We start from the raw sequence: 15555 nt of genomic DNA, 5'->3' as shown, positions 1-15555 counted from the left end.
AGTTTAAATCAAGTCTCAGTCAGACTAGGGCCCGTCCCCTCGGGGTCTCTCCCTATTTGGGTAATTTCTATTGGGGCATAATGGTGTCTTGAAGATGGTGGGCTTGTACATAATAATTTGTTAAGTGCTTACGATATACCAAGCACTGCATTAAACGCTGGGGTAGATACAAGATCATCGGGTCAGATACGGTCCCTGCCCCGCACAGGGCTCACAGTCTTAATCACCGTTTTACAGATGAAGGAACTGAGGCACAGAGAAGTGAAGTGACTTACCCAAGATCACACAGCAGACAAACGGTGGGGCTAGGATTAGAACCCAGGTCCTTCTGCCTCCCAGGTTCATGCTCTTTCTGCTAGGCCATGCTGGGCACCTGCTGATGTTCAGTGGAAAATTCAGTTTCCCATCCCGTGGATTTGAATTTCTGCTGAAGCTCACATGACCTCTAACTTTTCTGTTGCGTGGTGAGTCCAATCGACTGAACGGTCTCCATCCTCTGAGCCTGAGACACTTATTAGTTTTAAGTGAAGCAAACAGAATTTAATTTGAAGGAGCCATTGTTCCCGAATTAGATTGTGCAGGTCTCCAATGTAGAAAAAAATTGTGTTTTTCCAGTCAACCAGTCCCTGTTTAAGAGCTTGAGACAAAGAGCAATCCCATTTTTAGGTCAGACCATTGGTTTGTCCAGCCTGGAATTGTCTCTGACAGGGGCCACAGGATGCTTGGAAGAACTAGGTGATGCCTGCTTATATTACCGTTGATCCTACTGGTTAGGGATGAGCCTTCCAGCATCCCTAATTTTCCTTCCTGTAACTCATTATTTCTCTGTGACTTGATTCAAATCCCGACTGAACTTTCTGGTAGAGTTGGTTCTCAGATAACACAGGGGTTGCGTTTCTGGCAGATCCTGAGTTAAGGAAAGCTTGCATTAAAGCTCACATGCCTTGAGCGATGCCACACCTGCTCACAATTATTTCTTTTGACCCAACGTTATGCTCTTTCCAGACAGTTACTTATAGTGGGGAAAATATTCTTTAATTCCCCGACAGGAATGAAAATCTGTCATGTGGGAGAGCTGGCAGTGTTTTCAACCTGTACATTTTCTTGTGGCAATGAATTCCAAATACTCTCCATCTGGTGAAGAAGTGTTCACATTTGTTTTTGGGAATGTACACTTTGGAGCTGGAAGGTGGTGATCCTTCATCTTTTTGTGGGATTTGGAGAGCATCAATTCTGTACTTGTCCTGTCTACAAAACTTTCATGGTGTTGTAATAGTAATAATATTACTAATAAGAATTGTGGTGCTAAAGTGCTTGTTATGTTCCAAACACTGTACCAAGCGCTAGGGTAGATACAAGATTCATTCATTCATTCAATCGTATTTATTCAGTGCTTACTGTGTGCAGAGCACAGTACTAAGTGCTTGGGAAGTACAAGTCGGCAACATATAGAGATGGTCCCTACCCAATAACAGGCTCACAGTCTAGAAAGGGGAGACAGACAACAAAACAAAATATAGATAATCAGGTTTCCCACATAAGGCTGAGTCTAAGAGGGAGGGAGAACGGGAACTTAGTCCTATTTTACAGAGGAGGAACCTGAGGCACAGAGAAGTTAAGTGACTTGCCCAAAGTCACATAGCAGTCAAGTGGCAGAACTAGTATTAATTTTGTAAACTTCAGTCAGGTCTCCTTTGTCTTTTCCAACAAAAAAGTCCCAATGTTTTCAGTCACCCCCAAGTAAGGAAGCTTCTCCATTTCCCCAGTCAAGAGCTTCTGTTCATTGTCACTGTTTTTGGCACGATTGGAGAGGATTTAGAAAGGAGCCCTTTTTTACTCACATTTGCCAGTCTTGGAATCCAAAAGCAGATGCAAATGGGTCCAAAATCAATCAGTCAATGGTATTTACTGACGATGATGGCATTTGTTAAGTGCTTACTATGTGCAAACCACTGTTCTAAGCCTGGGGGAAGATACAAGGTAATCAGATTGTCCCACGGGGGGTCCACAGTCTTCATCCCTGTTTTACAGATGAGGTACCTGAGGCACAGAGAAGTTAAGTGACTTGCCCAAAGTCACACAGCTGACAAGTGAGGGTGCCTGGATTAGAACTCACAACCTCTGACTCCCAAGCCCGGGCTCTTTCCACTGAGCCATGTGCACTTACTTTAAGGAGAGCACTGTATGAAATACTTGGGATAGGATATACAATAGAATTGGGAGGCACCAAACCTGCTCACAAGGAGGTTACAGCCTAATGCGGGAGAACAGTCTCAAAACAGAATGTCAAGGAAATGTTCCTTCGCCAAACAATCCTTTGGAATTGCAATGAATCTTAGAGCGATTTATCATAAAATAATGTTACTGTAATTTTGAACCAAGTGTTTTGCTGAAGTAAAATCCAACCAGTTTACTGGCTTTTTAATTGCTCCTCTTTAGTCCGGACACTGCGTGGTACTTGAAAAAATCTAGGCACTTTTCATAGTTAAAGGAAAATTAGTTATGATGGATTTCTATATTAAAATTCACGTCGTTTTGTAGCATGAAAAAATGAGACTGGAAATCTCCAAAGTTTTTAACCTTAATTATGAATTATGCAACTTAGAAATGTTAGTGGATTGGGGTCATAAACTGTGCCTCAATAAAATCATTTGGAGAGGAACCTTCCATCTATCTACGATTTGAATAGTGCAGCCTGGAGGGTTCAGTCAGTCAATTGGAATTTTTAAGCACTTACTTTGTGCAGCACGCTATACTATGCACCTGGGAGAGTACAGTAATACAGTTGAGGTTGATTGCCCAAGGCCTCTTCCGTCCTTAGTCACAAAAGTGAATTGATCTGGGAAATGTTCTCCCTCAGTAGGCTACGGGCATCATCTAGAGTCCTTGAGATACCATCTAGAAGCAGCTCTACATCTGACAACTGTGCTCTAGAGACACATTCAAAAGAAGCTGGGCAGATGTTGAAGACAGAGTCAGCCCGGTGCTGTAGACTAGCCATATGCTATAGAAGGATGAAGTTATGTACCGGCTCACACTGGGAAACTCTATTCACATCTGAAGATTTTCAGTGGGGGAAACAGAGTTGAATGCTCTCAGTAGATTTGGCTGCAATGAAGAAGAGTAATGAAAAAGACCAACTTGTCCTTTAAGAGGTTGTCACAGTGTAATCAAACAAGGCCCACAGAGCAAGGTCGATGACTGTGAATCCTGGATTTGCCTGCAGGAAAGATATTCAACTTCTCAAACAGTTTCAAAAGCAGTGACATTACAGGGTCAGATTTATTCATTCAATTCAATCATATTTATTGAGTTCTTAATGTGGGCAATGTACTGAGTGCTTGAGAGAATACAATATAACAACAAGCAGACACATTTCTACCCACAACAAGCTCACAGTCTAGAGGGTAATTGTCCACCTATCTGAGCATCCTGTTTCTTAGGGTAACCACAGGATGCTTGGTTGTACTCGCCTTCCAGGGATACCCGAGAGCAAATGGCAGAGCAGGATCATCACCTCCAATTTTGGAACACATTCAGTCTCCTGGCCTCAGAGTGTTGCTTATTGCAACAGGGCTCTACTCTGGAGGTAAAGTGAGAAGAAATAGATGTCACTGTGGAGGTAAAGTGAGAAGAAATAGATGTCAGTGGGATACCTGAACATCTGTCGAAAATCAAGAAGAGGGACAACTTTAAGCAGAGAGAATAGCCTAAGGTTCTAAAGGCATATTGAAACATAACCTCAAATGTTATGGTGTAGCAGTTGGCTCTTGGGAGGGAGCTGAAGCTGGCAGACAGAAGACTTGTGATTGTCCTCTGGTAAAGTCTTCTGGAAGAGTTCGATTCCAAGAAAATTGAAAATGTCACCAGGTGTTGCACATGAGCATCTTTGCAAGGAACAGTGTGACGGCACCTGGTCTCCAAGTCCTAACTCCCACCTCTCCTCAAAAAAAATACTTTCTGCCACATGATAATGATGGTATTTATTAAGTGCTTACTATGTGCCAGGCACTGTACTAAGCGCTGGAGTGTATACAAGCAAATCCGAGTTGGACCCAGTCCCTGTCCCATGTGAGGCTCTCATTCTCAATCCCCATTTTACAGATGGGGTAACTGAGGCACGGAGAAGTGAAGTGACTTGCCCAAGGTCACATAGCAGACAAGGGGCAGAGCTGGGATCTTGGATGCTCCTTCTCCCGCAAGAGCCAAGGATGGGTGAAGAATACCTGCAAACGTGGGATAGTTGGGAAATACTGCCATTTTTCATTCATTCATTCATTCATTCAATCGTATTTATTTAGATCTTACTATGTGCAGAGCACTGTACTAAGCACTTGGGAAGTACAAGTTGGCAACATATAGAGACGGTCCCTACTCAACAGACTGTGTGTTCATGGCAGCCTGGCCTAGCGAAAAGAGCCTGGGCCTGGGAGTCAGAGGACATGAGTTCTAATCTCATCGCCACCGCATGCCTGCTGTGTGAGCTTGGGCAAGTACCCTAACTTCTCTGTGCCTAAGTTTCTTCAATTGTAAAATGGGAATTCAATACCCGTTCTCCTTCCGACTTCGACTGTGAGCCCCAATGGGGGACAGAAACTGTATCTGGTTTGATGAACGTGAGACTGCCACAGCAGTTAGAACAGTGCTCGACACATAGTGAGTGCTTGACAAATACCATAAAAAGCATATTATTAGTAGTAGTGTATTACTTTGGTACTTATTAAATGCTTATTCTATGCCAACCCTGTGCTGAGTACTGAGCTAGACACAAGATCGTCGTTTCAGACACAGTCTCTGTCCCAATGTAATAGGTCAGGAGAACAACAACTCTATCTCCATTTTATAGACGAGGAAACTGAGGCCCAGAAAAGTTTTGACAGTAAGCCAGTGGCAGTGTTGAGATTAGAACCCAAATGTCCTGGCTGCCTAATCCATGGTCTTTCCACTGGACAACACTGTCTCCCATAGAGGTGAAAGTGGATTCACGGTACTAGGTTCTCACCCTCTAGTATGTAAGCTCCTTGAGGGCAGGGATTTTATCTACTTATTCCATTGTGTCCTCCCAAGTCCTTTGCCATCAGTAAATGTTCAATAAATACCACTGATTGATTGTGACTGTCCACTTTGTCTCTAAGCAGTGTGCATTTCTTAGCCTTGTTTATTTATCCTTATGGGAAGCAGTATGGCCTAGTGAAAAAAGCAAAAGCCTGAGAGTCAGAGGACCTGGGTTCTAATCCTGGCTTTGCCACATGCCTGGTGTGTGACTCAGGATGAGTTCTGTGCCTTGATTTCCTTATTTGTAAAGTGGGCATTCATCATCTGTTCTCCCTCCTACCTACACTTTGAGAGTCGTGTGGGACAGGAGCTGTGTCCAACCTGATTATCTTGTATCTACCCTAGTTCTTGGCGCTTAGTAAATATCTAATAAGTACCACAGTTTATTGAAATGGGAATCTTTCAAGTTAAACATGTTTCTTTGTCTCTTCTTTTCCCTTAGATCGTGAGCCCCTTGTTAGCAGAGGATAGAATATTTTCTCAGAATATTCCTAAACATTTTGTACAGTGCCTACTCAATGTAGGCATTAAATAAATTCTTTTTGAGGATGATAGCGTCTGTTGTGCTGTGGACTTTTCAGCCACTCCTGCTAACATGAATAAAGTTCGTAGGCCATCATTGAAGCCAACTATATATGAAGTGAAGTTGTGTCCTTTTATTACAAGACAGAGATTCTCATTGGTACTTATTTTGGTGCGATTGTTTGGTAAGCTTTAGGGATTTACAGTGGCACAAACTGGGTGTGAGTGTGCAGTGCATCTGAAATGCTTAGTACAGTGCTGTGTCCAGAACGAGCACTCAATAGATACCAGTAATGGTGATGATGACTGATAGAGTCCTGAATGATGGTCAGCTCTGTCCATGGCAGGGTGACCCTTCCTTCTCCTTTTCCCCTTATACTACTGAGGTTATAGGTGACAAACTTTTGGGTCATTGGTCCCTGGCCCAGGTGGTATTCATGTTCTTATTGTGGACAGGGTGTATGTCTGTTAAATTGTTGTATTGTATTCTCCCAAGTGCTTATTACAGTGTCCTGCATTCAATAAGCGCTCAGTAGATGCAATTGATTGTTTTGCAGCCGCTGTATTTCCGTACATCCGTAAGTCACCCCAACGTCATCCTGGTGGTGGAAGTTGTTGCCAAAGGCAAGAAGCAAGATGGCACCTCCCAGGCTCTCTCGTGTGGGTTTGGAATTCTTCGTCCCTTCAGTGCCAAATCAGAGACACTGGACTCCACACCTCAGGACAAACGGTATATTCCCTTTGCATGTCTGCTGTCTAGGTCTTAGCTCCAGAATCCCTGGTGTCTCCTCACTTGAAGACTTGAGGGGATTGTCAAGCTGTCTGTTGCCCTAACAAATCGGGGCAGTGTTGGTGGCTCAGAGGCTCTGCATAACTTGCTGTCGGCAACGAGCCTGCTCTCAGAACACCCCTCCACTCCGTTCATTGTCTCAGAATCCAGGAAGCCAGAGAGCCTGGTGGCTTTTGGCCTGCTTCTATGGACTCTTCCAGATTCAAAGGTGGATCACCTGAAGCAACCTTGGACAGCTGTGGGGCTGGGGCCAGCAAGGTCCCTCAAACAGTCGTTTTTGAGGCTCTTTTCTGCATATACCACCCTTTTCCTTCTCAATCCTCAATAATAATAAAAATAATTATGGTATTTGTTCAGCGCTTACTATACCCAGGCACTGTACTAAGCGCTGGGGTAGATACAAGATAACTGGGTTTGGACACAGTCCCTATTCCACGTGGGACTCCCAGTCTCAATCCCCATTTTACAGATGAGGTAACTGAGCCACAGAGATGTTAAGCAGTTTGCCCTAGGTCACACAGCAGACAAGAGACAGAGTCAGGATTAGAACCCAGGTCCTTCTGACTCTCAGGAGGCCACACTGCCTCGCTCCAAATTATGTGTGTGTGTTTGTGTGTGTGCATGCATTTACCCAGTAAATCTTCTTTCTGGGAACTCCCACCTTTCTAGAATGCCTTGGTCCATGTTGATACCGAGCAGAGAAGTATGTAAAGAAAGGTCCATGAGGATGTATTCATTACCGAAAGATTACTGAAGCTTAGAGACTGAAATACTGCAGCAGACACAGTTTAATGTCATTCACCTTTTTCCCCCCAGGTTGTTGCTGTATTATGGAACTCCCCGAGCTCTTCTCCACCCACTTCTTCAGGACCCTCTAGAACGTAAGGACACAGTGATATTGAGTCAGGATGGGGGCAGTTCCCAGCTAAGGATTTGCTTTCATTGCACAGTTGTTCCTACACAGAGCAGGGCGGATGATCCCATCCCCTGAATGGTCACAGGAGGTTTCCAGCCTGGAGACATTTTCTTTCCCTGTTTGGCTGTCAGCTATGCTTCTCTTTATACCCAGTCTCTTTCCCTGGTTTTACCGGAAAGCAGATTGCTTAATAGAAACAAGCCAGAAAATGAGAAGGCACTGGATTTCTGTCAAGCAAACAGAGGAAAATGAGATTTTATTTTTTTCTCTTCCTTTCTGGTGGCAAATTGTCTCAGTCATGGCTCTGATTGATGTATAATGGCCTCAGTGATATTTGCCTATCTGATTGCAGAAGTGATCCTGTCAGGCTCTCCATCTGTGGTGTCAGAGTCCTCCAGATCCCCACTAGAAGCGGCACCTGATCTTCAAGAATGAGTGATAGGCAGCAGCCAGCCCTTGTCATCTTCCTGTGCGAAAGAACAATCCAAGACCCTCCTGGGATTGCTGGTAGCATAGCCAACCCTGTCCTCAGCCCCTGCTGTGTGGACATCCCCCATGTGGTACTCTCCGCTTAGGGTACCAGAGGGATCCAAGAGCCAGTGCCTCAGATTGAACATCACTCAATCAATCGATTGTATTTATTGAGCACTTACTAATTGCCTGGGAGAGTCCAACAGAATTATCAGAAACGTTCCCTGCCCATAGCAAGCTCACTCCAGAAGAATCGTGAGCCTGGCCCTTCAGTCTTGGCTAGATTTGCATACATGGAGCATTGTACTAGAAGCAGAGGAAGTGGAAAAGAAGCTTCAGCTTGATAAGAAACAGGCTCCAACCTGGAGGTGTCACTCCAGCCTGCTTTTTCTCCAGACCCTGCTGCTTTTTCCTTGAGATTAAATAGACACTGGCTGACACATGCCAACTGTAATCAAAATGATGCTTTTTGCTGCTTAGCTGGAACCCAGGCAAGTAGCTACTTCTGCCTATTTGAAGGGAGTCATTTCAGCATGAAAACAAACCAGCAAAGTGCTTTGAGTGTTATCCAGTTTTCTTCTTTCGCAACTGCCTCGCTAGGAGAGACATTTGTCACCAGGGCTCAGGGAAAGGTCTGTTCTCTCCCCTTCACTGAAACCTCTTTTAACGGAGGAGAATTTTATTGGTGCAGTGTGGCTGGGAGAGATCAATCTGTTAGTACTGGCAGGAAAGTGACAGGGGGAATTTGGAAAGGGTCGAGCCGGTTGAGCGTCTGGCCTGGGCAGATATGGCCGAGCAATCAAGTGGAGGAGAGGGGCAGTTTGCCTGGAACCAATCTCTGCTTTTATCTCGTTTCTAAATTAAATCAGTAGCTTGCCAATTTCTGCTTCCCTGAAGACACCTTAAAATTAGGCATTTTGACAATTCTAAACCTCCTTCCGTCAGGAGTCTCAGGCATTATTCAAATGCCCTACTGTTTAGCTGAGCTCGTTAAAAAAAATCCTGACTAGGTCTGTCAGAGTTTTTTTTTTCCCTTGCAAATATGTAAAAGAATACTGCCACCTAAGAATTAAAAAAAAAAAGTGAGCTGGGTGACCAAAACCAGTGTCTGGGATAAGGCGGGGAGATGCCATCAGATCACTGGCCTTTCAAACTTTAAAGACAGCTTCCCTCTACCCCAATCTCACCGATTAGATTTCAGGCAATCAGTAATAGTCATTGAGTGCTTACTGTGTCCAGACTGCTGTACTACTAAACACTTGGGAAGTACAATGAAATAGGGTTGGTAGACACAATTCCTTGTAGTTGTAGTTTTAGGAGGTCTGGTTGCTGACTTCTTCATCTCCTGTCTATCCCCACATCAATTCATACTTCACTCTGCTGCCTGGATCATTTTTCTAAACCTCTAGTGGTTGCCCATCCACCTCTGCAACCAACAGAAACTCCTCACCATAGACTTTAAAGCACTCAGTCACCTGGCCCCCTCACTGATTTCTTTCTACGACCAGCACAATCACTTCACTCCTCTAACGCCAACCTACTCACTGTACCTCGATCTTGTCTATCTCACCACCGATCCTTCACCTGCGTCCTGCCTCTGGTCTGGAATTTCCTCCCCCGTTTCTATCTGACAGATGATAACTCTCCTCACCTTGAAAGTATTATTAAAATCCCATCTCCTAGAAGAGGCCTTCCCTGACTAAGCCCTCACTTTCTCCATTCCTTCTCCCTTCTGCATCACACTTGAATTTGTATCCTTTATTCACCTCACCCTGAGCCCCATAGCTCCTATGTTCATATCCATAATTTATTTTAATGTCTCTTTTCCCTTCTAGGCTGTAAGTCCCTTTTGGGAAAGTAACATATCTACCAACTCTGTTATATTGTAATAATAATGGCATTTATTAAGCACTTACTATGCACAAAGCACTGTTCTAAGTGCTGGGGGGATACAAGGTGATCAGGTTGTCCCACGGGGAGCTCACAGTCTTCATCCCCATTTTACAGATGAGGGAACTGAGGCACAGAGAAGTGAAGTGACTTGCCCAAAGTCACGTATTGTACTCTCCCAAGCGTTAGCACAGTGGGTAGGGATTGTGTCTATCTGTTACCGACTTGTACTTTCCAAGCGCTTAGTACAGTGCTCTGCACACAGTAAACGCTCAATAAATAAGATTGAATGAATGAATGAATGGTCTCTGCACAGTAAATACCATTGATTGACTGAAACTGCTGGCTTTGTAGGCTCCTCTGGCAGGATCCCTGTCTCTTCTTTTTTACCTTCCCAGCTCTTAGTACAGTGATTGGAACACCGTAAGTGCTCAGTAAATACCATTAATGTGAAGACAGCAGATAGGGATTGTAAAGATTTGACTACCAAAGCAATAAGTTAGGGGTTTTGTCTTCCCTTGATCTGCTGGATTTCTTGTTCTCTGTAGAGGAAATTAATGTAGCCCCTAAAATTCAGGTCTTGAGCAAACAAAACGGTGGTGCTCCAGTTTTCCCTTGCAAAATTTAGCATTCAGGTGAAGAGATAGATGAATAACTTGGCCTGGCTGGCTCGCAGTACTTTCCTGAGTGCTAGTGCCTCAGTTCCTCAGGAAAACAACCCCCTCCGTTGGAAGAATCTCTCACTAGGAAAATGATTGGGTTTCCATGTTCGCTTCTGAGCCCCCACGCACACAGAAAGACGATTAGGGGAAATGAGATTTTCCCGCCTCTGTCTTCTGATCTTATCACTCAGAAAGACAGAAGGTGGCATGCCGAGGTTAGTGATGTTACATTAACAACACATTTCTCGCTCCCGCCGCCTTACCAGAGCAGAATATTGAGGGTCAATTTTTTGGTTATTTCACTGAATTTTCAATGTAATTCCCTTCCCAAACCAGACAGGCAATATATGTTTCCTGTCTGTTGTGTTCTACCAATATTTTTAGGACTTTGCTCTTCCTTATGGCTTCTGAAACTTATATAATGCTGTTTCTTGTCTCTAGAAAATAAGCACATGACACTTGTGGAAAATTGCACCATTCAGTATACCTTGAAGCCATACCCTCTTCTGGAGACAATATTTCATCTTCTTCCCGAGAACTTTCTGGTGTCTGGTTTACAGAAGATTCCTGCACTGTTCCCTGGACACGGAGAAACAAGTAAGAGTCAAACCTAGTTCCTCTTGAATAGGAATGTTCAGTATTAAAAACAAGAAGAACAGAACTCTCCTGAGCAGTAGCGTGGCCTAATGAAAGGGCACGGGCCTAGGTGTCAGAGGACCTGGGTTCTAATCCCAGCCCCACCACTAGTCTGTTGGGCGACCTTGGGCAAGTGATTTACCTTCTCTGTGTCTCAGTTACCTCATCTATAAAATGGGGATTAAGACTGTGAGCCTTATGTGGGATAGGGATCATGTCCACCCTGATTATCTTGTATCTACCCCAGCATTTAATACTGTGTCTGGCACATTGTAAACACCTAACAAACCCCTACTCAAAAGAACTCCAGTACTTGTTGAAGGCAGTGTTCATTGATTCATTCATTCAATCGTATTTATTGAGCACTTACTGTGTGCAGAGCACTGTACTAAGCACTTGGGAAGTACAAGTTGGCGACACATAGAGACAGACGGTCCCTACCCAACAACGGGCTCACAGTCTAGAAGGGGGAGATAGACAACAAAACAAAACACGTGGACAGGTGTCAAGTCATCAAAATAAATAGAATTAAAGCTAAATGCACATCATTAACAAAATAAATAGAATAGTAAATATGTATAAGTAAAATAAATAGAGTAATAAATCTGTCTGTACATATATACAGGTGCTGTGGAGAGGGGAAGGAGTTAGGGCAGGGGGATGGGGGGCGAGAGGAAAAAGGGGGTTTAGTCTTGGAGGAGGTTAGCTCTCAGTAGGGCTTTGAAGGGAGGAAGAGAGCTCACTTGGCGGATGTGTGGAGGGAGGGTATTCCAGGCCAGGGGGAGGACATGGGCCGGAGGTCGACGGCGGGACAGGTGAGAATGAGGTACAGTGAGGGCTGCGAAGGCCTATAGCAAGCCAAATTTATTTGGGCAGGCATGAGTCCAGCAGCACCACCACATGGCTCAATGGACTCCTTCCCTGACCTCTGAGATCCAGGGAAGCTGGACTGAGGACTGAGGCCCCTCTGACTCATGCTTTGCACATAGTAAGCACTTAACAAATGCCATCATTATTATTAAGGAAGATTGAGAAGATTGTGGCTGTTTGGCGTGCCTGTAGCCTTGAGGAGCTGAGGAGCCTGAGGACTGTCCCTCCAGTCACTTGTTGACTGTTAAAATATTGACTCTATCTATGTGGAATTGTTTTCTCTCTCTCAGTCAATCAATAAATGGTATTTACTGAGTGCTTACCAAGTGCCGAGCATTATATTAAGCTCTTGGAGAGTACAAAACAGCAGAATTAGTTCTGTTTTACCTCTCTCACTCTTCTCTCTCCCCATCCTTCCCCACCTCTCTCTTCTCCCTCCATCTCTCACTCTCTTCCTCCCCTTCTTGGCTTTTTAGCCAGTTGATTACGCCCACCATTGATCCCGCCTGTGCGCTATATCTCCTAGTGCAGTATCAACATCATTTCACTCTCCCTGATTTGTTTTTCAGGCTCCTCACAAAGCCATCTAACCACCCTTCCTCAGAAAACGCCCATAATTTAGTAATGCTTCTGGCTCTTAGTGGGTAAAGAAAAAAAGAGGAAGAGAATTGGTTTCAAAATCCAGTTTTCATACCGAGCAATGCAGATGGGTAGGCATTTAAGAAAACTGAATTTTATGTCGAGCTGTTTTGATTAATTTCCATTTGATTTTTCTATGCTTAGCCAGCAGTAACAAAACATCACTGGTAGATAAGACACAGTGGAGTTTTAGGGAAGTAGGTTTGGATTTGGTTGAGTTGTCCCTTAGATTTCAGGCCTCTTGAGATTTTTGGGAATTGGACTCAATGGCTTGATTGCCTTAGTGTGAAGTGAGACCTGATCCTGAGGTCCCTCATCCCTGAACTCCCCCATTTCCTCAGAGACTAGATTGGTGCCATTCAATCATTCATTCATTCAATCATATTTATTGAGCGCTTACTGTGTGCAGAGCACTGTACTAAGTGCTTGGGAAGTACAGGTTGGCAACATATAGAGACGGTCCCTACCCAACAATGGGCTCACAGTCTAGAAGGGGGAGACAGACAACAAAACAAAACATGTGGACAGGTATCAAGTCATCAGAATAAATTTTATTAAAGCTAAATGCACATCATTAACAAAATAAATAGAATAGTAAATATATACAAGTAAAATAAATAGAATAATAAATCTGTCCAAACATATATGCAGGTGCTGTGGGGAGGGGAAGGAGTTAGGGCGGGGGGGATGGGGAGGAGGAGAGGAAAAAGGGGGCTCAGTCTGGGAAGGCCTCTTGGAGGAGGTGAGCTCTCAGTAGGGCTTTGAAGGGAGAAAGAGAGCTAGCTTGGTGGTTGTGTGGAGGGAGGGCATTCCAGACCAGGGGGAGGACATGGGCCAGGGGTCGACAGCGGGACAGGTGAGAACGAGGTACAGTGAGGAGGTTAGTGGCAGAGGAGCATAGGGTGTGGGCTGGGCTGAAGCAGGAGAGAAGGGAGGTGAGGTAGGAGGGGGCAAGGTAATGGACAGCCTTGAAGCCGAGAGTGAGGAGTTTTTGCTTGATGCTCTCCTGGAAAGATCATTTCCCTTTTCTTCATGTCTCAGTTTCACCATCAGTAGGTTGTGGAAAGTGCTAGAGAGGAGCAGTGCTGATTTATTGCTTTGTGAATATTTAATTTAATAAAGTGTGACTCAATCTGTTCCACTCTGCACATCCTTATCTGGGATTCTGCCTGGCCAGTTGAAATGTCTGCTGTGGTCTCTACCCATCCCAGCCTCTCAGTGGTTGGCAGAGAGACAGTGGGTTCTAGCTGGAATGTTAAATATTCCTCCTTCACTTTCCCCCCACCATAAGGAAGAACTCTAGTTATCCAGGAAAATGTTTGGGTTTTTTCTCTTCAATACATTCTTGTCTTCTGGGATTTAATTTGCCAGTTAAAGATGGTCACTTTAGATGATCATCTAGTTAAAGATGATCTCTGTACTGTAAGTGCAAGGCATAGTGGATAGAGCATAGGCCTGGGAGTCCAAAGGTCATGAGTTCTAATCCTGGCTCTTCCATTTGTGTGCTGTGTGACCTTGGGCAAATCACTTCACTTCTCTGTGCTTCAGTTCCCTCATCTGTAAAATGGGGATTGAGACTGTGAGCCCCACGTGGGACAGGGACTGTGTCCAACCTGATATGCCTGTATCCACCCTGGTGCTTAGTATAGTGCCTGGCACATAGCAAGTGCTTAACAAATGCCATTATTATTCACATAAGATCATTGTGGGCAGGGAATATGTTTGGTATAGTGTTATAATATACTCTCCCAAGTGCTTACTCAGGACAGTGCTCTGCACACAGTAAGTGCTCAATAAATATGATTGACTGATCTATCACTTGAACCCCAACCATTCTACAGAGGTGGGGTCCTCATGATTTTGATTTAGAGGATGAGATAGTGGCTTTCCACTTCCAGCTCACTCATCTTGAAGTTCAACTTTTCTGCAGGAATGAAAACCTTAACCACACACTCCCATTTGCTCTCCTTACAGGTCAAGGCATAAGAGTGTCTGAGACCCTTAATGGATGCTAGTGGTGCTTGCGTGATGCTGGAGAGGAAATAGCATTTATGTTTGCCATAGAATAAAAGCTAATGACTCTGAAAGAGGGTACTGTGCTGAGTCTACAGAAGAAAAGTAGAAAATTTTCCTCTGAGAAATAAATAGTGGGAAATCATATTTCCATGTAACCTCCCTCAGTGGCCATTTTCAAAAAGAAACCCTTTCTTTGCGCTGTCTTTTACTTATGGTCACTGAAACTCAGTGAGGCTTCAAATAAACCACCAAACTTGCAAACCTGTGTGTATTGGGCCCCTTTCCTACCAACTATCATTATATGGGCTGTACATTTTGTTTCTGAACTTTTAAGATCTCTGTGGATGGCTTGCAAAATGAAAAAGGAGCTTCATTGTGAGCCTTTATATTGTGGCTCCTAAAGGGCAAAGGCAGGACCTGGTGCTGTGTGTCCTTTGTGTCACTCATTTGTCTAATTTGTACTGCCTGCTTTTGTGGTACTTCCTGGCCTACTGGAGATTGGACAGTTGCTCATTTACAAAAGGCCGGATGACAGGGGTGTTGAATTTTTTATCAGCTTCCATCCTGGGAATGACAGGAGGATGACAAAGTGCTTAGTTCCAGTCACTTTGACCTTCTGTAGTTCGCCAGCAGAGAGACAATGGCCCATTGACTAGGCTTTTAGGACTCGTAACTGTAGTGTACGCTTTCTGCTCTTCTTTCATCCCAAACCAATGGCCTCAACTCAGTAATCTCCTTCCAGCCTCGCCACGGGGGCCCAGTTTTCCATTCGCTCATCAATCTGGAGGGGGTGGATGCTTCTTTTTCTCTCCACTACTGACTACTGGTTGAAGTAGTCAACCAGCCTGGAAAAATCACAGCTCCTCTGAGCTCCCAGGTAAACACCAAAATCAAACATTTCTGTCTCTCCGTATTTGAAGATCAGTTTCGCACAAATAGAGATGTTATTATTGTTTTTTACAGTTAGTTTATTGACTCTAGAACTTCTGACCAGATTTTATGAGTCAGTGTCTGTACAGCTCACCTCTGTGTCTTTTGCTGTTTTAAATATTGCCTGTGTAGTTACTGTATATGATTTTCTCTGAGTA

General features: G+C 44.2%; 1 protein-coding gene across 1 annotated transcript in view; it reads left to right on the top strand.

Moving 5' to 3' along the window:
- NPHP4 (nephrocystin 4) overlaps window positions 1-15555 on the top strand; it is a 187221-nt gene that overhangs the window by 46260 nt on the left and 125406 nt on the right. Inside the window, exons 4-6 of the mRNA XM_038747231.1 lie at window positions 6135-6307; window positions 7184-7248; window positions 10748-10903. Coding sequence (XP_038603159.1) covers window positions 6135-6307; window positions 7184-7248; window positions 10748-10903 — 394 coding nt within the window. The remainder of the gene's footprint in view (window positions 1-6134; window positions 6308-7183; window positions 7249-10747; window positions 10904-15555) is intronic.

Source organism: Tachyglossus aculeatus, chromosome 5, assembly GCF_015852505.1.
Source record: "Tachyglossus aculeatus isolate mTacAcu1 chromosome 5, mTacAcu1.pri, whole genome shotgun sequence".
Classification (NCBI taxonomy): domain Eukaryota; kingdom Metazoa; phylum Chordata; class Mammalia; order Monotremata; family Tachyglossidae; genus Tachyglossus; species Tachyglossus aculeatus.
This window is presented reverse-complemented; position numbering and strand designations above follow the sequence as displayed.